This window comes from Sus scrofa, chromosome 3, assembly GCF_054392235.1.
Source record: "Sus scrofa isolate SSC_HxYL_T2T_F1_AM1 chromosome 3, Sscrofa_HxYL_maternal_Yorkshire_Landrace_v2.0, whole genome shotgun sequence".
Classification (NCBI taxonomy): domain Eukaryota; kingdom Metazoa; phylum Chordata; class Mammalia; order Artiodactyla; family Suidae; genus Sus; species Sus scrofa.
The window spans coordinates 118479946-118505557 of NC_139385.1; the positions used below are offsets into that span (position 1 = coordinate 118479946).

The window sequence follows — 25612 nt, forward strand, 5'->3', positions numbered from 1 at the left end:
TGCAAGAATTTTCTCCCATTCTGTGGGTTGTCTTTTCATTTTTGTTAATGGTTTCCTTTTGCTACGCAAAAGCATTTTAAGTTGCATTCAGTACCATTGGTTTATTTCTGTCTTTATTGTCATTAGAAGTAAAACTATCACTGTTTGCAGATGACATGATACCTAGAAAAATCGCATAGATTTTTGGATTGTTGTATCTTCATTGTCATTTGTTTCTAAGTGTCTTTTAATTTCCTCTTTGATTTCTTCAGCGATCCATCAGTTGTTTAGGAGTGTATTGTTTAGCTTCCAGGACTTTGTGTTTTTCACTCTTTTTTTTTTTTTTTTCTTATAAGCCAGACTCATCTGCTCATGCTTGCTAGTTTTGATAAATTTGTCAATGGGTGATTTCTTGCTTTTATATTATCTTTGCTTTTACTAGTGTGCTTTTTCTTTTGCAATATTCTTGTTTCTTTTTTTTTTTTTTTTTGTCTTTTTGCCTTTTTCCAGGGCCACTCCTGTGGCATGTGGAGGTTCCCAGGCTAGGGGATCTAATTGGAGCTGTAGCCACCAGCCTATGACAGAGCCACAGCAACGCGGGATCCGAGACGCATCTGCGACCTACACCACAGCTCACGGCAACGCCGGAGCCCCAACCCACTGAGCAAGGCTAGGGATCGAACCTGCAACCTCATGGTCCCTAGTCGGATTCGTTAACCACTGCGCCACGATGGGAACTCCACAATATTCTTGCTTCTAATTGTGGCTTTCTCTTTTCTGCTTAGAGAAGTTCCTTTAGTAGTTGATGTAGAGCTGGTTTGGAAGTGCTTGGTTCCCAGCTTTTGCTTGTCTGAAAAGTTTTCGATCTCTCCATCAAATCTGAATTTTTTGAGAACTTTTTTGGATATAGTATTCTTGGTTTTAGATTCCTCCTCTTCATCACCTCAAATATATCTTTCTACTCCATTCTGGCTTGTAGTTTCTGCTGAAAAATAAGCTGTTATCATTATGGGGGTTCCCTTGAAATTTGTTTCCTTTTCCTTGTAACTTTTAATATTTGTCTTTGTATTTAATTTTGTTAAATTTGATTGGAATGTGTCTCACTGTGTTTCTCCTTGGGTTTATCTTGTATGAGATTCTCTGTGCTTCTTCAACTTGTGTGAGTGTTTCCTTTCCCACATGTTAGGAAAAATTTTGGCTACAATCTCTTCACGTATTTTCTCTGGCCCTTTCTCTTCTCATTTTGGAGCCCCTTTGAGGTGAATGTTGGTACTTTTAGTGTTGTTCCAGAGGTCTCTTAGACTCTCCTCAGTTCTTTTCATTCTTTTTTCTCTTTATTCTTTTCCGTGGAAGTGATTTCGACCACTATGTCTTCCACCTCAGTTACTTGTTCTTCTTCCTCCATTATCCTGCTGTTGATTCCTTCTAGTATATTTTTCGTTTCAGATATTATGCTATCCATTTTAGTTTGCCTGCTATTTAAATCTTCTAGCTCTTTATTAAATATTTCTTGTAACTGATCTGTGTCTCCATTTTTTCCCCCAATATCTTGGATCATCTTTACTATCATCACTCTGAATTCTTTTTCAGGTAGATTGCCCATCCCCTCATCATTTGGTTGTTTTTGTCTTGTTCCTTTGTTGGAAATCTACTTCTTTGCCATCTCATAATGTCTATCTTTCTGTTTATTGTCTCCTTGACAGTAGGTCTGTAGATGCAGCAGCAAGTGCCCAGTCCTGGAGTTCTCAGGAGTGGTAGCATTTCATGTCTATCTAGAGCAAGTGCTAGAAGCAGTGGTATCACACTACCTCTCCTGAGGCTAGTTGGCTGCTAGGGATGAAGTCTCTGAGGAAAGTGGCAGTGATTTTCAGTTCACAGGATAGCTTTTGTAACTTGCAGGGGCAGCAGTGGCTCCTACAACCTGTCCTGCTACCAGGTAGTTCTCAGGACTATTTCCTGTAGCTGGCAATGTTAGCAGCTTCTCCTGCAGTCTCCCCCTTTGCTGGGGAGGCTCTTGGGACTGCTATCTGTAGTTGCAGGGACTGATGCCATTCCATGGCCACTCCCCTTATTGGGCTATTCTGGAGACCTTTCTCTGTAGCCCCAAGGGCAGGGGGCTTCCCTAACTGTTGCTTAAAGTCTCTCCCTGTAGGTGCAGGTTGTGCATTTCTGGCGGTCCCTTCCCCTGCCTGGCTGCTGTCAAGAGTGCTCTCTATAGCTGCAGTGGATTGGAATGTGGACCAGTGGGCCTCCTGTGGCTTCTTTGGTGCAGAAGGAGTGCCACTGGCTAGAGATGAGGAGCTTGTGCTTTTCCTGGTTTGGCAGTTTGCAGCTCTGGTAGGGAGTGTGCCCTGGCAGCCCTCTCTCAGCTCTTTCGCCATGAGCTAGGTGCTCCTAGTGCAAGCCCCTACAATGTCACTGAACCAGGGCTGCGGAGTGCTCGTGCTTTTCCTGATCAGGCAGTTTGCAGCTCTTCTGGTGTGGAATGGGTACCATTAGAATGGGCACCCAGAGGTTGTGTTATTCCCCCAGGCAGTTTCTCCACCTGCTCCAAGTTCTCTGTATCCCTAGTGGAGGGGCTGCTTCCCAGCTGTTGCTAGACAGCTGCTGCTGCCAGTGGCTCCCAGAGTTGAAACCGCCAGTGTCCTATAGCCTGGAAGTGTGCACAGGTAGCAAGGCTGTAGTGGTGGCTTTTACCCCTTCCCTCCAGCACCCCCAAACAATAGCACCTAGCCTCTAGGCCTGACTGAGTTGCCTCAGCTTGTACCCTCAAATGTGGTCGCCCTATGTTCTAGTCCCCCCAGGCTGTTTCTGCATGGCAAACCCTGTTTGTTTGTTTGTTTCCTACATATCTAGCCCCAACTCTCTCTTTGAATCTGATCTCTAAGGCCAGAATTTTAGTTGCTGACACCTGCTGGCATCTGCATACTGCTGCCTTAGCACTGACCATTTATGGAGGATTGTTTCCATTTTACCTGCTTTACACAGATTTTCTAGAGTTCCTCCTCCATTGGTGAGGGAACTTCCCAGGGTGCAGGAGCTTTTCCTCTTTCCAGCTCCCTCTCAGTACCTCCCCTAGGGGTGCAGGTACTGTCTGGCATCTTTTTTCTTCTCTCATTTTCTTCTTTCTTTTATCATATCCAGTTTCATGAAGTTTTTCTTGGTCTATCATAATCCCGAAGTCTTTGGTCAGTTTTTAGCAAATTTTCTGTGCAAATGATTCCACGTGTAGACACATCCTCAGTATATTTGTGGGAGTAGGTGAGTCTCGTGTCCTACTATTTTACCATCTTCCTGAATCTCCCCTTCTCTCCATTTTTTGATTAGTTTGTATTTTTTTTTCTTAAAAAGCTGCATGAGATGTTTGTATATTTTGGAGACTAATCCCTTGTCAGTTGCTTTGTTTGCAAAGATTTTCTACCACTCCGTGGGTTGTCTTTTCATTTTTGAAATGGTTAGCTTTGCTGTGCAAAAGCTTTTAACTTTTATTAGGTCCTATTTGATTATTTTTGTCTCTATTTTCTTTAGGAGGTGGATCAAACAATATTGAAATGGTTTATGTTAAAGAATATTCTGCCTATGTTTTCCTCTGGGAGTTTTATCATATTTGGCTTTAAGTTTAGGTCCTTAATCCATTTTGAGTTCATTTTTGCTTATGGTGTTAGAGAATGTCCTATTTTTATTCTTTTGCATTAGCTTCCAGCACCATTTGTTGAAGAGACTGTCTTTCCCTCCATTGTATGTTCTTGCCTCCTTTGTCATAGGTTATTTGACCATAGCTGCTTGTGTTTACTTCTGGGCTTTCTCTCTGGTTCCACTGGTCTATGTTTCTGATATTGTGCTGTACCCTACTGTTTTGATGACTGTCTCTTTGTAGTATAGTCTGAAGTCAGGAAGCCTGATACTTTCAGGTCCATTTTCTTTTTCAGGATTGCTTTGGCTCTTGAGGATTTTGAGGTTTCCATACAAATTTTAGTTCTGTGGAAAATACCATTGGTAATTTGATGGGGATTGCATTGAATCTGTAGATTACCTTGGGTAGTATAGTTATTTGATAATACGATTCTACCCTTGTTGCTTTTAATATTTTCCTTGGTCTTTTATTTTGTCAGTTTGATTAATATGTGTCTTACTGTTCCTCCTTAGGCTTAACCTGTATGTATTCTCTGTACTGGCAGGACTTGGGTGAATGTTTCCTTTCCCACATTAAGCAAGTTTTTAGCTTTTATTGCTTCAAATATTTTTTTCTGGTCCTTTTTCTCTCTTTTCTATTTTGGGACTCTAAAATATGAATGTTGGTACAGTTAATGTTGTCCCAGAGCCTCTTAGACTATCATTTCTTTTCATTCTTTTTTCTTTATTCTACTGCAGTGATTTTTACCACTTTGTTCTCCAGCTCACTTATTTCTTCTGCCTCAGTTATTCTTCTCTTGGTTTGAAATGTATTCTTCATTTCAGGTACTTTATGGTTCATCTCTCTTCTTTAAATCTTCTAGATCTTTGTTAAGCATTTCTTGTGTTTTCTTGGTCTGTGGCTCCATTATTTTTTCAAGATCTTGGATCATCTTTGCTGTCAGAACCCTTGATTGCTTTTTTTTTTTTTTTTAGGGCCACACCTGAGGCATGTGGAAATTCCCAGGCTAGGGGTTGAATTGGAGCCGCAGGTGCCAGCCTACATCAGTCACAGAAACGCCAGATCTGAGCCCAATGCGACTTCTGCCACAGCTTGCAGTGATGCCAGATCCATAACCCACTGAGCAAGGCCAAGAATAGAACCTGCATCCTCATGAATACTAGTAAGGTTCTTAACCTGATGAGCCACAATGGGAACTCCTGAATTCTTTTTTAGATAGACTGCATATTTCTTCTTTACTTAGCTGTTCTTGTGGGATTTTTATCTTATTCCTTTGTCTGAAAGATATTTCTCTATTGTCTCCTTTTGTCTAACTTTCTGGATTGTAGTTCCTCTTCTGTCATCTGCCTTTTGGTGTATGAGGTTGGTCCAGGGGCTTGTGCATACTTCTTGGTGGGAGGCACTAATGCTTTCCCACTGGTGGATGGAACTTGATCTTGTTCTTCTGGTGGCAGAACCAAGTCACTGGGCATGTTTAGAGGCAGCTGTGAGCTCAGGATGACTTTAGGTGGCTTGTCTGTTGTTGAGTTTTACTATGTTCCCACAGTGTTGGTTGTTTGGCCTCAGGCATTCCAGCACTGGAGCCTGCAGGCTGTTGGATGGGGCCAAAACCACAATCTCTAGGAGACCTCAACGAATGATTATTCCCTGAGGCTCTGCTACTAGTCTCCTTGCTCCCACAGTGATCCACACTCACCCCATGACTCCCCAGCAGACCCTCAAGACCCAGAGTTCACTCTGGCCCACTCCTATGGAGTTGATGCTTCACCCTGGTTCCCAGTGCATGTGAGGAGGATCCCAGTGCATCCTCCAAGAGTAGAGTCTCTTTTTTTTCCCAGTCTGTGGAGCTCCTGCACTTGTGCAATGCTGGACTTCAAATTAAAATGATCTGGCTGCTGCTTCTGATGCCAGAACACCAGGCTTGTGATCCTGACATTGGACTCAGAACTCTTACTCCTGTGGGAGAAGCTCTGCGATGTATTTATTTTCCCATTTGTGAGTTGCCCACCTGACAGGTATGGGATTTGATTATGTTATGAAAGTGCTCCTCCTACAGCTTTGTTGTGGCTTCTTCTTTGTCTTTGGTATAGAATATCTTCTTTGGTAGGTTCCAGGCTTTTTTGTTGGTGGTTGTTAAGGAGTTAGTTGTGATTTTGGTGTTTTCATGATAGTAAGTGAGCTCGAGATCTACTCTGCCATCTTATCTTTGCTAATCCTCTAGACTGCATGCTTGAAGCACAGTTACCAGCAGCAGCTACAGCTCTAATCTCAGCCCAAGCCATCCACCTGAACCAGCTGCCATCGCTGCCATCTTTCATAGGTTTGTGATTGCCCTGTAACTTTCTCTTTCTGATATCTGTCTTGTTTTGCAATCAGGGTGATGCCAGGCTCCTAGAATGAGTTCAAAAGAGTACTTCCTCTGTAGTTTTTTTGGAATAGTTTGAGAAGAATAGGTATAAATTCTCTTCTAAATGTTTGGTAGAATTCAAACATTCAGAAGCCATCTGATCCTAGACTTTTGTTTGCTGGGAGTTCTGAAATTACTGATTCAATTTAACTACTGGCAATCCATAGATTTTTTGGCTTTTTTTTTTTCTTTTGGTCTTTTCATGGCCACACCCACGATATATGGAGGTTCCCAGGCTAGGGGTCTAATTGGAGCTATGGCCGCTGGCCTACACCACAGTCATAGCAACATGGGATCCAAGCTGCATCTGCAACCTACACCACAGCTCACAGCAATGCCGGATCTTTAACCCACTGAGTGAGGCCAGGGGTTGAACCTGCCACCTCATGGTTCCTAGTCAAATTTGTTTCTGCTATGCCACAATGGGAACTCCAATTTGTTCATATTTTTATTTCTTCCTGTTTCAGTCTTGGGAAAGTGTACTTTTCTATGCTCATTTCTCATAGTTTGTCCATTTTATCAGTGTATAAATCATAGCAGTCTTGGATTTTTGCCTTTCTGTGGTGTTGGTTGTAATTTGTCAATTTTCACTTCTGATTTCATTGATTCAGGCCCTCTCCCCCTCTCTCTCTCTCTCTCTCTTTTTTTTTTTTTTTTTTTTTTGATGAATCTGGGTATAGGTCTATCGATTTTTATCTTTCCAAAGAACCAGCTTTTGGTTTCAGTGATCTTTTCCATTACTTTTTAGTCTCTATTTCATTTATTTCATCACTGATCTTTGATTTCTTCCTTTCTACTACTTTAAGATTTTGTTTGTTATATTTTGATATATATCCATTAAGTCAACCTAGTCTGGTGAATCATTTAAGGCCAGTGATGCCTTATTGATTTTTCTACCTGGATCATTTGTCCATTGATGTAAGTGGGGTATTTAAAGCCCCCTAGTACTATTGTGTTACTGTCAGTTTCTCCTCTTATGTCCATTAACATTGACTTATATATTTAGGTGCTCCTGTATTGGGTGCATATATATTAACAATTATTATATTTCCTTGGATTGATGCCTTGATCATTATGGTGTCCTTTGTTTCTTGTAACAGTCTTTGTTTTAAAATTTATTTTTGTGTGATACAAGTATTGCTCTCTAGTTTTCTTTTGATTGCCATTTGCACGAAATACCTTTTTCCGTCCCTTCGCTTTCAGTTTGTATGTGTCTTTAGATCTGAAGTGAATCTCTTATAGGCAGCATATATACAGGTCTTTCTTTTTTTTAAAATCCATACAGCCACTCTGTCATTTGGTTGTAGCATTTAATCCATTTAAATTTAATATAATTACTTATGTATATTATTTATATATAAATATTAAATATATATAATTACGTATTAATATAATCCATTTAATATTTAATATATTTGATCTTACTGACAATTTGTTAATTGTTTGGTGGTTCTGTTGGTCTTTTATTTTCCTTCTTTTGTTTTACTGTGATATGATGATTACGTCCAGTATTATGTTTGGATTCCTTTTCCTTTTTTTGTGTATATCAGTAGATTTTTGTTTTGTGGTTTACATGAGGTTTTTATATATCAATATATAATTTTTTAAAAAGCTGCATTCATAATCTCCTCATAATTTCTGTGTTTGATATAATATTTTATATTTAAGTGTTTTGGGTATCTCTGCACTGCTTATTGTGGCTATAGATGGTTGTATTATTTTTGTCTTTCTTTTTTTAAATTTTAAATGATTTTTATTTTTCCCCTTATAGCTGATTTACAGTGTTCTGTCAATTTCCTTCTGTACAGCAAGGTGACCCAGTCACATGTACATTTGTGCATCTTTTTTCTCACATTATCCTCCATCATACTTAATCATAAGTGACTAGATATAGTTTCCAGTGCTATATAGCATAATCTCATTGCTTATTGATTCCAAAGGCAATAGTTTGTATTATTAACCCCAAATTCCCAGTCCATCCCACTCCCTCCCACTCCCCCTTGGCAACCACAAGTCTGTTCTCATGTCCATGATTTTCTTTGCTGTGAAAAGGTTCATTTGTGCCATGTATTAGATTCCAGATATAAGTGCTATCATATGGTACTTGTCTTTATATTTCTGACTTCACTCAGTATGAGAGTCTCTGGTACCATTCATGTTACTGCAAATGGCATTATTTCATTCTTTTTTTTGCTATTTCTTGGGCTGTTCCCAGGCTAGGGGTCCAACTGGAGCTGTAGCCACTGGCCCAGGCCAGAGCCACAGCAACATGGGATCCGAGCCGCGTCTGCAACCTACACCACAGCTCATGGCAACGCCGGATTGTTAACCCACTGAGCAAGGGCAGGGACCGAACCCGCAACCTCATGGTTCCTAGTCGGATTCGTTAACCACTGCACCACGACGGGAACTCCAATTTTGTTCTTTTTTATGGCTGAGTTGTATTCCATTGTGTATATGTACTGCATCTTCTAAATCCATTCATCTGTTGATGGGCATTTAGGTTGTTTCCATTTCTTGGCTATTGTGAATAGTGCTGCAATGAACATGCAGGTGCTTATGTCTTTTTCAAGGAAAGTTTTGTCTGGATATATGCCCAAGAGTGGAATTGTTGGGTTAGACGGTAGTTCTGTGTAGTTTTCTGAGGTACCTCCATACTGTTTTCCACAGTGGTTGCACCAATTTACATTCCTACCAACAGTGTAGAAGGGTTTCCTTTTCTCCACACCCTCTCCAGCATTTGTTATTTGTTGACTTGCTAATGATGGCCATTCTGACTGGTATGAGGTGGTACCTCATAGTAGTTTTGATTTGCATTTCTCTAATAATCAGTGATGTTGAGCATTTTTTCATGTGCTTGTTGGCCAACTGTATATCTTCTTTGGAGAAACGTCTATTCAGGTCTTCTGCCCATTTTTACATTGGGTTGTTGACTTTTTTGCTATTGAGTTGTATAAGTTGTTTGTATATTTTAGAGATTAAGCCCTTTTCAACTGCATCATTTGAAACTACTTTCTGGAGTTCCCATCGTGGTACAGCAGTTAGCAAATCTGACTAGTAACCATGAGAACTTGGGTTTGCTCCCTGGCCTTGGTCGGTGGATAAGGATCTGGCATTGCTGTGAGCTGTGCTGTAGGTCACAGACAAGGCTCAGATCTGGCGTTGGCTGTGGTGTGGTCCGGCCGGCCCCTGTAGCTCCAATTGGACCCCTAGCCTGGGAATCTGCGTATGCCTCGGGTGTGGCCTTAAAGAAAAGAAAGAAACTATTTTCTCCCATTCTGTAAGTTGTCTTTTTTTTTTTTTTTTTTTAAGATTTCCTTTGCTGTGCAAAATCTTGTCAGTTTGATTAGGTCCCATTGGTTTATGTTCGCTTTTATTTCTGTTGCCTTGGGAGAGTGACCTGAGAAAACATTTGTAAGGCTCATGTCAGAGAATGTTTTGCCTGTTTTCTTATTTAGGAGTTTGACATTGCCTTGTCCTCTGTTTAAGTCTTTAAGCCATTTTGAGTTTATTTTTGTGCATGGTGTGATGGTGTGTTCTGGTTTCATTGACTTACATGTAGTTGTCCAGTTTTCTCAGCACCACTTGCTGAAAAGACTATTTTTCCCCCATTTTATATTCTTGCCACCCTTGTCAGAGATTAATTGACCATAAGTGTCTGGGTTTATTTGTGTGTTCTCTATTCTGTTCCATTGGTCTGTATGTCTGTTTTGGTACCAGTTTCATACTCTCTTGATTACTGTGGCTTTGTAATACTGCCTGAAGTCTGGGAGAGTTATATCTCCTGCTTGGTTTTGGTTCCTTAGGATTGCTTTTCTGGGTCTTTTGTGGTTCCATATAAATTTTTGGATTTTTTTGTTCTAGTTCTGTGAAAAATGTCATGGGTAATTTGATAGGGATTGTATTGAATCTGTAGATTGCTTTGAGTAGTATGACCATTTTGTGGTATTAATTTTTCCAACCCAGGAGCATGGAATATCTTTCCATTTCTTTGAATCCTTTTTAATTTCCTTGATGTTTTATAGTTCTCAGCATGTAAGTCTTTCACCTCCTTGGTCAGGTGTATTCCTATATATTTGATTTTTTGGGGTGCAATTTTAAAAGTTACTGTATTTTTATATTCGTTTTCTGATATTTCATTGTTAGTATACTGAAATGGGACCAATTTATGGATGTTAATCTTGTATCCTGCTACTTTTCTCAATTCATGTCTTCTAACTTTCTTACTATCTTTGTGCATGGATGATTTCCTACCATAACGTTTGGTTCGCCTTTACTGATAAGGCTTTTCATTTCGTAATTTTGTTTCTAGTTGTGGCCTTTATTTATTTATTTTTTTCACCTGAAGAGTTTCCTTTTAACATTTGTTGTAAAGCTTGTTTGGTGATGTTGAACTCTTTTAACTTTTGCTTGTCTGTAAAGCTTTTGATCTCTCCATCAAATCTGAACAAGAACCTTGTTGGGTAAAGTATTCTTGGTTGTAAGTTTTTCATTTTCATCACTTTAAATATATCATGCCACTGCTTTCCAGCCTGCGTGGTTTCTGCTGAAAAATCAATTGATAGCCTTATGGGAGTTTCCTTGTATGTTATTTATTATTTTCCCTTGCTGCTTTTTATATCCTCTATGTTTAATTTTTGTCATTTGAATTAGTGTGTCTTTTTTGTGTGTGTGTGTGATTTCTTGGGCCACTCCCACGGCATATGGAGGTTCCCAGACTAGGGGTCAAATTGGAGCTGTAGCCACCAGCCAATGCCAGAGCCACAGCAACACGGGATCCGAGTTGTGTCTGCAACCTACACCACAGTTCATGGCAATGCCAGATCCTTAACCCACTGAGCAAGGCCAGGGCTCAAACCCACAATCTCATGGTTCCTAGTTGGATCTGTTAACCACTGAGCCACGATGGGAACTCCTAATTAGTGTGTCTTTATGTGGATCTTCTTTAGGTTGATCTTGTTTGGAACTCTGTGCTTCCTGGACATAGAGGTCTGGTTTTTTTCCTCAGATTAGCGAAGTTTTGAGCTATTATATCTTCAAATATGTTCTCAGGCCCTTTCTCTCACTCTTCTCCTTCTGAGACCCATATAGTGCAAATACTAATGTGCTTGATGTTGTATCAGAGGTCTGTTTAACTGTTCTTTTCATTCTTTTTTCTATTCAGCATCAGTGATTTCCATTATTATCTTGTAGCTTACTCGTCTATTGTTCTGTATCATTTATTCTGCTGTTGATTCTTTTAAATGTATTTTTTAATTTACTGTATTCTTCATCTATGTTGGATTTTTAAAAATTTGCTACGGTTTTGTTACAAATTTGTGACTTCTTGCTCTGTGCATCCATTGTTCTCCTGAGTTCTTTTATCATCTTTACAATCATTACCTTGAACTCTTTCTCGAGTTGATTGCCTATCTTCACTTTACTTAGTTTTTCTGGTGTTTTATCTTGTTCTGTTATCTGAAACATGTTCCTCTGTTGCTTCATTTTGCCTAGGTTGCTGCTTGTATTTTTAGGTATTTATAAGTTAGTTACATTTTCTGACCTTGGAGAAGTGGCCTTCTGTAGGAGATGTCCTATGGATCCCAGCAGCATACTCCGCTTTCAGCACTCAATCTATATGCTGTAAGGATTCTCTCTTTGAGCACTGCATGTGTCCTCTTGTTGTGGTGGGCTGACTCTATGGCTGGTCTGGTAGGCTTGAATTCATGACCCCTAGTCTGATTGGTTGCCAGGTCCTGCCTTCTACACAGGCTGATTGCTGCTGATGTGTAGGGCCTGGTCACTAGGTGGCTGATGAAAGAACCGCAGAGGGACCTGGGGCTAGTTCCAGCTCACTGGTGGGTGGAAACAGGGTTCAGAAGACTCAGGCTCTTGCCTTCCCACTGGTGGTTGAAGCTGGATCCTAGGATTAATGCTGTACCACTGGCTGGCAGAGCTAGGTCCTAGATTCTGGCTGCAAGGCCTAAGGATCCCAAAGCTGGCTTGATGAAACACATTTTCAAAATTCTGTTCCTGAGAAAACAAAAGTATTCTTAGGAGAAAGCTTGAATTATAACTCTTATGTCTCTGAAATGCAGACACAAGATTCATTGCCTTAGACTATAGTTTTGACTCAACTAATAGAACCTAAAACTGAATGGATCCCAGGGATTTGAAGGGGAGGTAGTTTGTGACACAGTTGGGTATGGGGTCCAAGGTGTCCCAAAGCTTGCGTTGGCTTGCTGATGGAAAGGTTTGGCACCCACTTGGTCCCAGGCAATGTCTGGCTTTCTGAGAACAGGCTGAGTTGGTAGGCTGCAGGATTGAGGTTTTCTGGTTTCTGCCCCATAATGGAAGAGGGTGTTCCAGAGGTTTGAACAGGATTTCTGCAAGGTAGGCCAGTGCCTGCTCATTGGTAAATGGAGCTGGGTCCTAGACCTCTGGTGGGCAGGATGTTATCTAGAGGCAGCTGTTAGGAAGTCTTAAGGCAGCCTGTCTGCTGATGGGTGGGCCTGCGTCCCTACACAGTTAGTTGCTTAGCCTGAAGCATCCTAGCCCTGGTGCCTATCTATAGGGTATTGGGTGGGGCCAGGTCTTGGCACCAATGAGCTAGGGAGAGGATTTTGCATATGTTGCTTACCAACACGAGAGTCCACAAGGTAGAGGAACTCCCAAGAATGGCTACCACAGGTATCCATGTCCCCCAGATCCACAGCCCTGTCCCACCTCTCTGAAGACTCTCTCAGACCAGTAGGTAGGTCTGGTCCAGGCTCCTATCAGATTACTACATCTCCCCTTGGTCTTGGAACATATGAGATTTTGTGTGTTCCCTTTATGAATGAAGTTTCTATTTCCCCTGGTTCATCGAGACTCCCAAAATTAAGCCCTGCTGGCCTTCAAAGCCAGATACTCTGGGGGTTCATCTTCCTGGTTCAAGACCTTCAGGCTGGGGAGCCCAATGTGGAATTCAGAACTCTCATTCCTGGATTTCTTGTTGTGGCTCAGTAGATTAAGGACCCAGTGTTGTCTCTGTGAGGATGAGGGTTCCATCCTTGGCCTTGCTCAGTGGGGTAAGGATCTAGCGTTGTCACAAGCTGCAGTGTAGGTCACAGTTGTGGCTTGGATCTGGTGTTGCCATGGCTGTGGTGTAGGCCTGCAGCTGCAGCTTTGATTTGACCCCGGCCTGGGAACTTCCATATGCCATGGGAGGGGCTGCCAAAAAATGAACAAACAAAACCCCTCTTACTCCTTTAGGGCATCTCTGCAGTATAATCATTCTCCAGTTTGTGGGTTGCCCATCTCAGGGTATGAGTTAATTATATTGCAAGATCATCCCTCCTACCCTCATTGTGGTTCCTTCTTTATGCCTTTACTTGTAGAAGATGTTTTCTGGTAGGTTCCTCCTTTCCATGGATGGTTGTTATGCACATCATTGTGATTCTGATGAGCTCAGGATCCTCTTCCTCTGCCCTCTTGACCCAGTCTTCTCCCTTTGTTTTTCTTATTAAAGAAAAAGGTGGGCTGACCAGAAGTAAAGAATGTTCATGTTAAAAATAAAGACTAAATACCTCTCTTCCTAGGATGCCTATATTGGTACTCCTTTGATAAGATCCTTTTGTAGATGCCAAGGCCACACTGACTCACTGCATTGTTTTTTTTTGTTTGTTTGTTTTTTTTCTTTTTTTTTTTTTTGCCTCTGGTATTGTCTCTGACTTGTTTGGTCTGAAAAAGATACAAAGCTGTGCTGAAATCATACTTCTCTGGAGCAGTTGTTCAGAGTTAACAGAAAAGACAAGGCCCTGGGGGAAGCTCTGAGTGAACTGGGTTGGCTGACCTTTTTAAAAGTGTGACTTAAAGTTGGAAGGAATTGTATCTTTTATAATAAAAGAAAACTGGAAGAAAGTGAAAAAATGTGTTTCTAAAGCTTACCAGCTCCCAGACAGGCAGCCACCCACTGAAACTCCAGCTGGCTTCTATAATTGATATGGAACCTACTTACAATACTTTTCTAACCCTAAAATCACCAGAATGGAGCTCTTCTGACATTCCAAAATTCATATCTGCATGCACAGTTAAAGAAGCTGGCTTGATGAAACACGTTTTCAAAATTCTGTTCCTGAGAGAACAAAAGTATTCCTAGGAGAAAGCTTGAAGTTATAACTCTTATGTCTTTGAAATGCAAACACAGGCCACAGCCACATTGCCTGAGACTATAGTCTTGACTCAATTAGAAGAACCTACAACTGAAATGGAAAAAAAGGGGAGGAAAAGGGGCCTTTTAAAATTCAAGCAGGAAAACTAATGTCTGTGTCTGTCTGGATTTATGTATATCTATTATGAGTGTTTTTACCTCTGGATGATATCATCAAAATTAACCTATGAAAGAGCTCTATTTAATTGACTTAAAAGTAAGCACCTTTTCTGTATATAGTATCATGTTATCTGCATGCAGTGACAATTTTACCTCTTCTCTTCCAATTTAGCTATCTTTCATTTCTTTTGTTTGTCTGATTGCTGTGGCTAGGACTTGCAATACTATGTTGAATAAAAGTGGTGAGAGTGAGCATCACTGTCTTGTTCCAGATTTTAGTGGGAAGGCTTTCAGCTTTTCTCCATTGAGTATTATATTTGCTGTGGGTTTGTTATAAATGGCTCTGATTATGTTAAGGTATGTCACCTCTACACCCACTTTAGTAAGAGTTTTTTTTGTGAGTGGATGTTGGACTTTGTCAAATGCTCTTTCTGCATCTATTGAGATAATCATGTGGTTTTTGACTTTTCTTTTGTTAATGTGGTGTATGATGTTGATTTGCTTGTGTTGAACCAGAACCATCCTTGTGAACCTAGGATGAATCCCACTTGGTCATGGTGTATGACCTTTTTTATATATTGTTGGATTCAATTGACTAACATTTTGTTGAGACTTTTTGAGTCTATAGTCATCAAAGATAATGGCCTATGATTTTCTTTTTTGGTGGTATCTTTGTCTGGTTTTGGTAGTAAAGTGATGGTGGCTTCATAGAATGTCTTTGGGAGTGTTCCTTCTTCAACCTTTTGGAAAAGTTTGAGAAGTTCCTCTTTGTATGTTTGGTAGAATATGTCATCATTGTGAAGGACCATAATCCAAATAGTGGTTTGAAGAACCTCTATTTTACTTTTGGTTTGTTAGGTGAATTTGATCATTTTAGTACATTCTTTTATTATTTTCACTTTTGTATACCTCAGTGTTATATCAGAGTTTATAGCAAGCTGATATTTTGTACAAATACACCAATTTGTCCTTCATAATAAGAACATTTTTTCCTCTCTTACAAAATTTGACATTTTGTGGTAAATATTAAGCTATTAATCTACTTTATCCAAGTGCACTCAATGCAACTTTTTCATCAAATTGTAAAGTCAAAGTGATGATCATTATTATTGTTAATGAAAAACATAGCATATCTTTAATTTGGGTTTCACATTTTGGACATGTTTTCAATATAAATGTGCCTTTAATCTCAAATGGACAAAATGTATTATCACTGTTGTAGTTTCAGCTGTTTTTAACATGTCATTTTATTGATTATTTCGGGGCACTTCAAAAACATGGGGAAATGAGGATATTATGAAATTTTACTATTAATTGGCTTCTTGATTTTGATTAATTTGCATAATTATTGGATAACTAGAATAAAATCATTAAAGGAAATAAATAAAAGTAAGCACTTAACAAATCAAATGTTTCTAAATATACAAAAAATTAACCCAAATTTTTAAAGGGTCACATGATCTAGGATTAACCTTTAATTAAAAAGAAGTTCAAGTTGGGAGTTCCCACAGTGGCTCAGTGGTAATGAACCCAATTAGTATCCATGAGGACATGGGATTGATCCCTGGCCCCCCACTCAGTGTGTTAAGGATACGGTGTTGTAGCGAGCTCTGGTATATGTTAAAGATGCAGCTTGGATCTGGCGTTTCTGGGTGTAGCCTGGAATTGTCCATGTGCCGTGGGTGTGGCCCTAAAAAGACCAAAAAAAAACCCATCAACTTGAACTTTTTTTTTTTAATACAGACGTCTTTAGAATTATCAACATTAAGTAGAATGCTTTTATTGTACCTAGGTTTACTAAAAATATATAGGCTAATGTTATTTCTGTTAAGAAATTTGTCAACAAGAAATTGGTATGATATTTTCACAAGTAATAGAGTTAAATGGGATAAAAGTTCTTAGTTAAACACCTTAAGAATTGTGTTTTATGTATGTCTACTGAAAAATAGTTTCTCCCGACTTTTGATAACTTGAAAATTTAGTGTTTGGCTAAATTAAAACAGATGATGGAAATTCACTGAATATTCAGATCATTTCTAATTAAGATAAAATACTGACACACCATTTGCTAAGCACGTCTGAGTTTACCTACTTCGGCTTATTAGAGAGAAACTAAAAAAGATTATTGAGTTTATACGGGCTCATGTCTTATACCACATTGAGAAAAGAAGTTCTGCTCTGAGAAAATATGTATTTCTAGAGCTTATGATTCCAAAACCATAACTTAGGTTCATAAGTTTGCCATTCAAAAAATACAGGAATAGAACACAGTTGACATTTGTTGCTTCTTGGCTTTTGGTAGCAAGTAAGGGTTTGTTGTTGTTGTTGTTGTTGCCACACATGCAGCACATGGAAATTCCTGGGCCAGGGATCAAACCCATGCAGCATACCTAAGCCACTGAAGTGACAATGCCAGATCCTTAATCTGCTGTGCCACAAGATAACTCCTATAGAGATTAAGGTTTTTTAAATTGTTAAAAATTACTTGTAATTAAAACTACTAGAAATAATAAGGAAAGTACTTTAATTTACAAGGAAAATAGGATGTTTTCAGTAAAAGAAGATATGGAAAATGGAAATGCATTTTAAGAGAAAAGAAAGTGGTTTTGTGTGTGTGTGTCCTGAAGTATCTCAAAGTGATATTAAACTAATGAGGCTTATTTGGGATTGAATGATTGATAAATAGGATGATTTTTATGACTTTTTACATGAAATATTACTGGCCTTTAATCTTTGCTTTTCAGATATAACCAAACCTTTCCCTTTAAGCTAATTCTAATTTACAGAAATTCAGAAATTCAGTAAATTGTACCTTTATAAGCGGAATTGAAGCATTTATCTTTAAAATTTTTTTATTATAGTTGATTTATAGTGTTGTGCCAATTTCTGCTGTACCGTGTAGTGACCCAAATATATGTTCCATCATATTCTATCCCAAGAGATTGGATATAATTCCCTGTGCTACACAGCAGGACCTCATAGCTTATCCATTCTAAATGTAATAGATTGCATCTACTAACCCCAGACTCTCCATCCATCCTGCTTGCTCCATCCTCCTCTCCTTGTCAGGGTGTTCTCTATGTCTATGAGTCTGTTTCTGTTTTGTATATAGGTTCATTTGTGCCATATTTTAGATTCCACATATATGGTATTTGTCTTTCCCTTTCTGATTTCACTTAGTGTGATAATTTCTAGTTCCATCCATGTTGTTGCAAATGGCTTGATTTCATTCTTTTTGGTGGCTGAGTATTCCACTGTATATATGTACCACCTCATCCTGATTTGTTCGTCTTTTGATGATCAGGACATTTAGGTTGTTTGCATGTCTTGGCTATTGTGAATAGTGCTGCTATGAACACAGGGGTGCATGTATCTTTTTGGATTGTAGTTTTGTCTGGATATATGCCCAGGAGTGGGATTCCTTGGTCATAATGTAGTTCCATATTTAGCTTTCTGAGGAACTGCCATATTGTTTTCCATAGTGGCTGTAACAATTTACATTCCCACCAACAGTGTAGGAGGGTTTCCTTTTCTCCACACCCTCTACAACATTTCTTATTTGTAGACTTGTTAATGATGGCCATTCTGGCTGGTGTGAGGTGGTACATCATAGTAGTTTTGATTTGCCTTTCTCTAATAATTAGTGATTTTGAGCAACTTTTCGTGTGCTTACTGACTATCCATGTGTCTTTGGAGAAATGTCTATTTAGGTTTTCTGCCCATTTTTTTGATTGGGTTGTTTGCTTTTTTGTTGAGTTGTATGAGTTGTTTATATCTTTTGGTGATTAGATATATATATTTTGGTGATTAGACCCTTGACGGTTACATCATTTGTAAAGATTTTCTTCCATCTCTGGCGTGTCTTTTTTTTTTTTTTTCATTTTATATTGACTTATTTTTTCCATTACAGCTGCTTTACAGTGTTCTGTCAATTTTCTACTATACAGTAAGGTGAGCCAGTCACACATACGTATATACATTCTTTTTTTCACATTATCATGCTCCATCGTAAGTGACTAGATATAGTTCCCAGTGCTATACAGCAGAATCTCATGCTTATCCATTTCAAAGGCAATAGTTTGCATCTATTAACCCCAAATTCCCAGTCCATCCCACTCTCTCCCCCTTGGCAACCACTAGTCTATTCTCTAAGTACGTGAGTTTCTTTTCTGTGGAAAGCTTCATTTGTGCCATATATTAGATTCTAGATGTAAGCAATATCATATGGTATTTGTCTTTCTCTTCCTGACTTATTCCATTTAGTATGAAAATCTCTAGTTCCATCCATGTTGCTGAAAATGGATTTGTTCTTTTTTATGGCTGAGGAGTATTCCATTGTGTATATATACCAAACTTTCTTAATCCCTTCAACTGTTGATGGACATTTAGGTTATTTCCATGTTTTGGCTATTGTGAATAGTGCTGCAATGAATATACAGGTGCTTGTGGCTTTTTAAATGCAAGTTTTGTCCAGATATATGCCAAAGAGTGGGATTGCTGAGTCATATATATGGTAGTTCTGTATATAGTTTTCTGAGGAACCTCCATACTGTTTTCCACAGTGGTTGCACCAATTTACATTCCCACCTACAGTGTAGGAGGGTTCCGTTTTCTCCACACCCTCTCCAGCATTTGTTATTTGTTGACTTGCTAATGATGGCCATTCTGACTGGTATGAGATGGTACCTCATAGTAGTTTTAATTTGCATTTCTCTAATAATCAGTGATGTTGAGCATTTTTCATGTGCTTTTTGGCCAACTGTATATCTTCTTTGGAGAAACGTCTATTCAGGTCTTCTGCCCATTTTTACATTGGGTTGTTGGCTTTTTTGCTGTTGAGTTGTATAAGTTGTTTGTATATTTTAGAGGTTAAGCCCTTGTCAGTTGCATTGTTTGAAACTATTTTCTCCCATTCTGTAAGTTGTGTTTTTTAGTTTTTTATGGTTTTCTTTGCTGTGCAAAAGCTTGTCAGTTTGATGAAGTCCCATTAGTTTATTTTTGCTTTTATTCCTGTTGCCTTAGACTCACTTGAGAAAACATTTGTAGGTTGATAGCAGAGAATGTTTTGCCTATCTTCTCTTCTAGGAGTTTGATGATGTCCTGTCTTACATGTAAGTCTTTAAGCTGTTTTGAGTTTATTTTTGTGCATGGTGTGAGGGTATGTTCCAGTTTCATTGATTTACATGCAGCTTTCCAGTTCTCCCAGCTCTTTTTTTAAAAATGGTTTCTTTTGCTATGCAAAAGCTTTTAAGTTTAATTAGGTCCCATTGGTTTATTTTTATTGTCATTATTCTAGGAGGTGGATCAAACAATACATTGCTGTGATTTATGCCAAAGAGTGGTCTGCCTATGTTTTCCTCTAGGAGTTTTATAGTATCTGGCCTTACGTTTAGAACTTTAATCCATTTTGAGTTTATCTTTATACCTGATTCTTTGAGAGCTTGAAGACTCTAAGTTTCCCAACAGCATTTCCAGGTGATAAAGAAGGTTCCGACAGGTGCAAGAACCTCAAGAAGAGAGGAGTCCATCTAAATATATAGATACTGTAGATGGAATCTAGGGGCATGGCTTTCCTGGCCTTAAGAGGCCTCTTTTAAAAGTTCAATTTGATGGGGTTCCCGTCGTGGCTCAGTGGTTAATGAATCTGACTAGGAACCATGAGGTTGCAGGTTCAATCCCTGGCCTCGCTCAGTGGGTTAAAGATCTGGCATTGCCAGGGGCTGTGGTGTAGGTCGCAGACATGGCTCAGATCCCGTGTTGCTGTGGCTCTGGCGTAGCAGCTACAGCTCCGATTAGATGCCAAGCCTGGGAACATCCATATGCCATGGGAGCGACCCCAGAAAAGGCAAAAAGACAAAAAAAAAAAAAAAAAAAAAAACCAAAAACCAAAAACACAAAACATTCAATTTGAGTTTCCTTAGGAAAAGTTACAGGAAAGCCAACTTTCAAAGAGCCTATGCATAATCAGTTGCGCTTATGTAAATTATCAGGTCAAGTTTATTGAAACCGGACTTACTTTGTAAACAAATTAGTCTTAATCTGACTATTTGATAGAAATAAAGGTGATTTTACAGAGAAAATGTTCAACATACACCTTTGTAGATATTACATTCTAGTGTTGCTGTCTTTGAGGTTCCATATTTTCTGCCATAGAGTCACTTCCTAGAAGACTTTTTGTTACTATGCTATATTATTTTCATGTTTAATTGAAAATTTTTGTTTTTGGTCTTTTTAGGACCAAACCTGTGGCATATGGAAGTTTCCAGGGTAGGGGTCAGATCAGAGCTGCAGCTGTCCACTTATACCATAGCCACAGCAATGCCAGATCCAAGCTGTGTCTGTGAACTACACCATAGCTCACGGCAACGCCAGATCCTTAACCCACTAAGCAAGGCCAGGGATCGAACCTGCATCCCCATGGATACTAGTTGGATTTGTTAACCACCGAGCCACAACAGGAACTCCTTAATTGAATTATTAAAAGGACGTTCTAAGCTTGTTTCTGAAGGCGATCACAGTAATTGATCTGTGGAGGAAGCTCAGGTGCCCTGTAACCGATAACCAGGAAGTTATGCATGCTGGAAAAGACAACTTTTTTTTTTTTCTTTTTTTTTTTTTTAATGCACTCTTGCTGCATATGGAAGTTCCCAGCCTAGGGGTCAAATTGGAGCTTTAGTTGCTGGCCACAGCAACACCAGATCCAAGCCACATCTGAGAGCTATACCACAGCTCACAGCAGTCCCAGATCCCTAACCCACTGAGTGAGGCCAGGGATCGAACCTGCGTGCCCATGGATAGTAGTCGTGTTTGTTATGCCTAGGCCACAATGGGAACTCCAAAAAGACATCATTTAAAGGACTCTCTCTAACCTAGATGGAAGGACTCTTATCAGGTAGTCCTAACTAGCTCATGTACAATGAAACTGAAGGGAATTGTCTCTTAAATTCATACTTCCCACTTATAAAGGACCTCTGCACCTGACTAGTCTATAGGGAACTGCTAAACTCAAACTCGCTTTAGAACATCCATGAAGCCAGTATGAGAAGACAACAACAGTGGTAGACAGATGACCCACACATCAGGCATCTGAACCAGGCCTGTAAGATGTATCTCTAGCTCAACTGAACTGTTGACCAAATGTTTGTCTCCTTATCAAAATTTAAAATTATCATTTCTTTGATAGCTATAGTTTTTCCCCAATGGAATGAAAATTCCTTTTTAAAGTTTTTACACAGTATAGTTACTGGAGTAGTCCCTACATAATGCCTATTACTGACTTTTCAGATGTTCCTCCTATTACCACTTATCCAGACCAACCTCCCTCTGGCCTAACCTTTCAGGTTCAGGTTAGCGTATTAATTGGTCTATCCCTTGTCTGATAATATCCTTAGTTGTTAAGAGACAGCACAACTTACCCCAGAACCCTCTTGCTCTGTCCTTGGCATTATTGAAAAATGTCCTTTTTAAGGGGAAAATGAGAGTAAATTAAGCCAGGAACTCACATATATTAAATACCATGTAAATGATTTTTGGAAAGACTACGAAAGAAATGATCCATAGTTGGAAGTTTTCTCAATGCAATATTCAATTAACGAGGCTGTTGATGTCGGAATTCTAGGAGGGATCATTTGTGCTGCCCCAGTTTTTGCTGTCATGGGTGGTGCTGGGAATTGATCCACCTTCCAAGGATGTGCACATACATGTTTTTAAAGATGGCAAATACATGATCTATATTAGGACATTATGTTACTCCATTGTCTGCACATAAGGAAATCAATGAACCTCCTTTTTCTTCTCATTTCAGAGTCCAGAGATCCATGTTAGCAGGACACCAAGATATGTGGTGGCAAAATCTCTTGGGAATCTTATTTCTTAAATGCAGGAACATATGCAAACAAGATGATCAGAAATCTAGCAGCCACCTTTGGTCAAATAGCCAAAAAGACAAAAAGCCAAAAAAAAAAAAAAAAAAGAAAGAAAGAAAGAAAAAGCATTGCAGCAGACATTCTAAATTCCTTAGCCCACATAATAATAGATAAAAGGGTTACCTGTAATTTTTCTACTGACTAAAGAAGGAGGTATTGGTGCTAATATTCACACTACTTGTTGCACTTACATCATTACCCTTGGAGAGGTTTAGACATGCTTAGGAAAAAACTTCTCAAAAGACACAACGGGCTCTAAGATGTAACTTGTAACATCTTGCTCCTTGACAGAAGGGAAGCTCTAGCCAAGACTGAAGTTCCTGCTACCAAGAGACAATTGGGATTCCCAGGAATAGTGATTTTCTGCTGCATTTGGATTCATAGCAAAACCCCTTTATGAAGCTCTTAAGGCAGGAGACTGTGAACCTCTAGATTGGACTAAGGAATGCTATAAAGCACTCCAGGTTATCAAAGAAAAACTGATAACTGTTCTAGCTTTATTTATTTATTTTTGGTCTGGTCAGCAGCATGCAAAAGTTCCTGGGCCAGAGATTGAACCCGTGCCACAGCGGTTAAAGATCCAATGATAGATCTTTAACTCCCAGGCCACCATGGAACTCCTGCCCTGGTTTTAGGTCTTGCATGTATCAGAAAGCCTTCTGACTTACTTGTTCATGAGATGCAAGGAATCAGCCTTGGAGCTGTAGCTCAGAACCTGGGTAGCCTAAGGAGGCCTGTTTCATATTTCTCAAAGCCAGTAGGTACACTTGCTAAGGGATGGCCAGTCTGCCTTCAAGCTGTAGTGACTTCTGTGATCTTTTACAAGAAATGGAGAAATTTATACTAGGACCACCTATGACTGTGCACCTCACTGTATTCTCCCCCAGCCCACCCTGAACAAAAGAGCAAATGTGGGTTAACTTCAGGAAGATTGGGAAAATATCAGGCTTATATTATTGGATAATTCTACTGTTACTCTAAAAGCAGTCTCTGCCTTGAATCTTGCCCCTTTGCTCCGGATGGATACTAAAGTGCCTATACATGGTGGTATTCGGATAATCAAACGGGTCTATTCCAGCCATTCGACCTGATGGATTGGCCTTTGGAAGACCCTTTTCCAGACCTTGAGGTGTTCATAAATAGGAGTAGCTTTATGGACCAGGAATGACACAAGCCTGGGTAGATGATGGTGACTGATCAAGACACTGGAAGCAGAAGCCCTTCCACCAGGTACCTCCACACAAAAGGCGGAACTTAAAGCCCCAACCAAAGCCCTTTCTCGAGATAAGGGTAAGAGTAATTATTTTCACTGATTGTGAATTTACTTTATTGGTGGTCCATGCCTGTGGGACCTTTTGAAGAAAGAAGACTTTTCAATGCAGGGAAGAAGGAAATTAAACATGCCAAAGAAATTTTAAACTTATTAGAAACTGTCATGGAGCAAAAAGAATTGGCTATTGTTTGCTGTCCCGGATGTCAGAAATTGACTGCTTAAGGGAATAATCCAGCAGATTAAATGGCAAAGCTAGCAGCCATGACTAAAACACATAGATGTGCGATTTGACAAGAGGCTATCCAGAGTATTCTCCTGAAGATTTAGAAAATGCCAGTGAATGGGGATTGATGGGCATCCTGGCCATTTTCAGGATGACAACTTAGAAGTATACCAAGGAGGGGTAGATTTATAATAGATGAGGCAAAGTCCTTGTATCTGAACAGCTTATGGAAGATGTAATAAACTGTAAACACCAGAGTACCCACTATGGGAGAAATGCCAACCTCCAGTGGATTCATAAGTTCATTTTAGGACAAGAAATGCAAAGGATAATTCAAAAGATGATACAGAAATGCATCGATGGGCTAAAAATAATCCTAATACTGAGCTGCCAAAGGAATGGACCCAGCAGAAGACTGGCAGGTGGTACTGCGATGCCAGGAGCCACTAGAAATCTTGAGTGCTTACAAGTGTTTGTGGACACTTGTCCTGGTTGAGGCAGAAGCATTCCTTTATCGGACTGAAAAAAGCTTCTGAGGTTGTTAATGGCCCACCAAAGGAAACAATTCTGAGGTTTGGGTTACCTGTATCCATACCAAGTAACAATTGGAGATTCTTTTTAGCAAGAATGACTCGAGAAGTACCTAGAGCCTTAAACCTTCATCAGAAATTACATACTTCTTGGTGATCCCAATCTACTGGCAAAATGGAAAAGATGAATCATACTCTTTAAAAGGATGTAGCTAAAATATGTCAGTCTAATTTAACCTGGGATAAGGCCTTACTGGTTGCCCTGCTTCAAGTGAAGATGGCTCATAGAAGCTCCAGTTGAGCCCCTATAAAATTCTGTATGGGAGACCCTTCTATTTTTCAGAAATGGTTTAGGAAATCCAGAAGAAACTCAAGGAACTAGACACTGTCAAGTATGTACAATCACAGAGACCCACTCTAACTGCTGCAATTTGCTTCTAGCAGGTTGGTATTTCTCATGGATATGCCCCTCCACCACTTCTGTCCTAGAAACTGGGTCTTGCTAAAATCTTGGGAGAGAAAAACATCCAGAAGACCACCTTCATCCCTGTTGGACTGGACCTTATGAGGTGCTATTCATGACCCATTCCTTGGTGAAGATGAAGGGAATTAAGCCACAGATCCATCGCACTTGAGTTAAGCCGGTCTAGCAGAGATCAGCCTAGACAAGAATGCAACAGGAAAGGGAAACCACGCTGCAGAACAGAACCAGAATTGAGAACATCCAAACCTTGGCTTCTTCTGCACCCCTGATACTGACTTTCCTGAGTGGAAAAGTGAAGCCCTTAAATGCTTTCCAGGAGGAAGACTCAAAAGAAATTGAGGTGAAGAGAATTGCTGTGGTGGTGATGTTGGTAAACTCATTGCAAAGCAATCTAAGTAACTCCTTAGGTTACTACAATGACTATTCTTTTTTTGTTGTTGTTGTTAAGCTTTCTCTTTGTTTCTAACCTCCCAGGCTTGGAAAGACTCTCAGTGACAGGGATTTCTCAGACTTTGGCCAAAGTAGGTAATCTCTCTAGCTGTTGGATAAATTATCCAAAACCTTTTCCTGTGTTTGATCTTGCTGCCCCCTTGGTTGTGCTGTGATCAGTTTCCTGGTGGTCCATAACTTCACTGTGATTTAGGATAAAAAGTCCTCAGAACACACCAGGTTAGGCTAATCGGAGAATTTCCTGCCCCTTGTTTTCTCTTGACTAAGCCCAAATTTGGTCCTCTCCTCATATCCTCAGACTAAAATGGAAATGACCCTGGCATCTATCTACCTCTGTCAAAGTTGTGCTTGGTCAAGATACTGTAGAAACAGCTATTATTTTTCCCAGCCTATGTCCGTTCCATGTTTAATACTTAG

The 25612-nt window shown here is 39.6% G+C and overlaps 1 protein-coding gene across 19 annotated transcripts in view; it reads left to right on the top strand.

The window, feature by feature from the left end:
• The window catches only part of LOC110260036 (uncharacterized), a 69241-nt gene that overhangs the window by 39171 nt on the left and 4458 nt on the right, over positions 1 to 25612 (top strand). For 7 of the 19 annotated variants that reach the window (XR_014842294.1, XR_002342788.2, XR_014842290.1 and 4 more), the window contains 2 exons: positions 22115 to 25085; positions 25220 to 25266. Coding sequence is in view for 2 of the 19 variants with exons in the window: in XM_085019645.1 (XP_084875771.1) it covers positions 24933 to 25085 (153 nt within the window). In the remaining 17 variants the exon portion in view is untranslated. Of the gene's footprint in view, positions 1 to 22114; positions 25086 to 25219; positions 25267 to 25612 lie in introns of those variants that run through there. The other 12 variants (XR_014842289.1, XR_014842291.1, XR_014842285.1 and 9 more) reach the window with 5 other exon arrangements.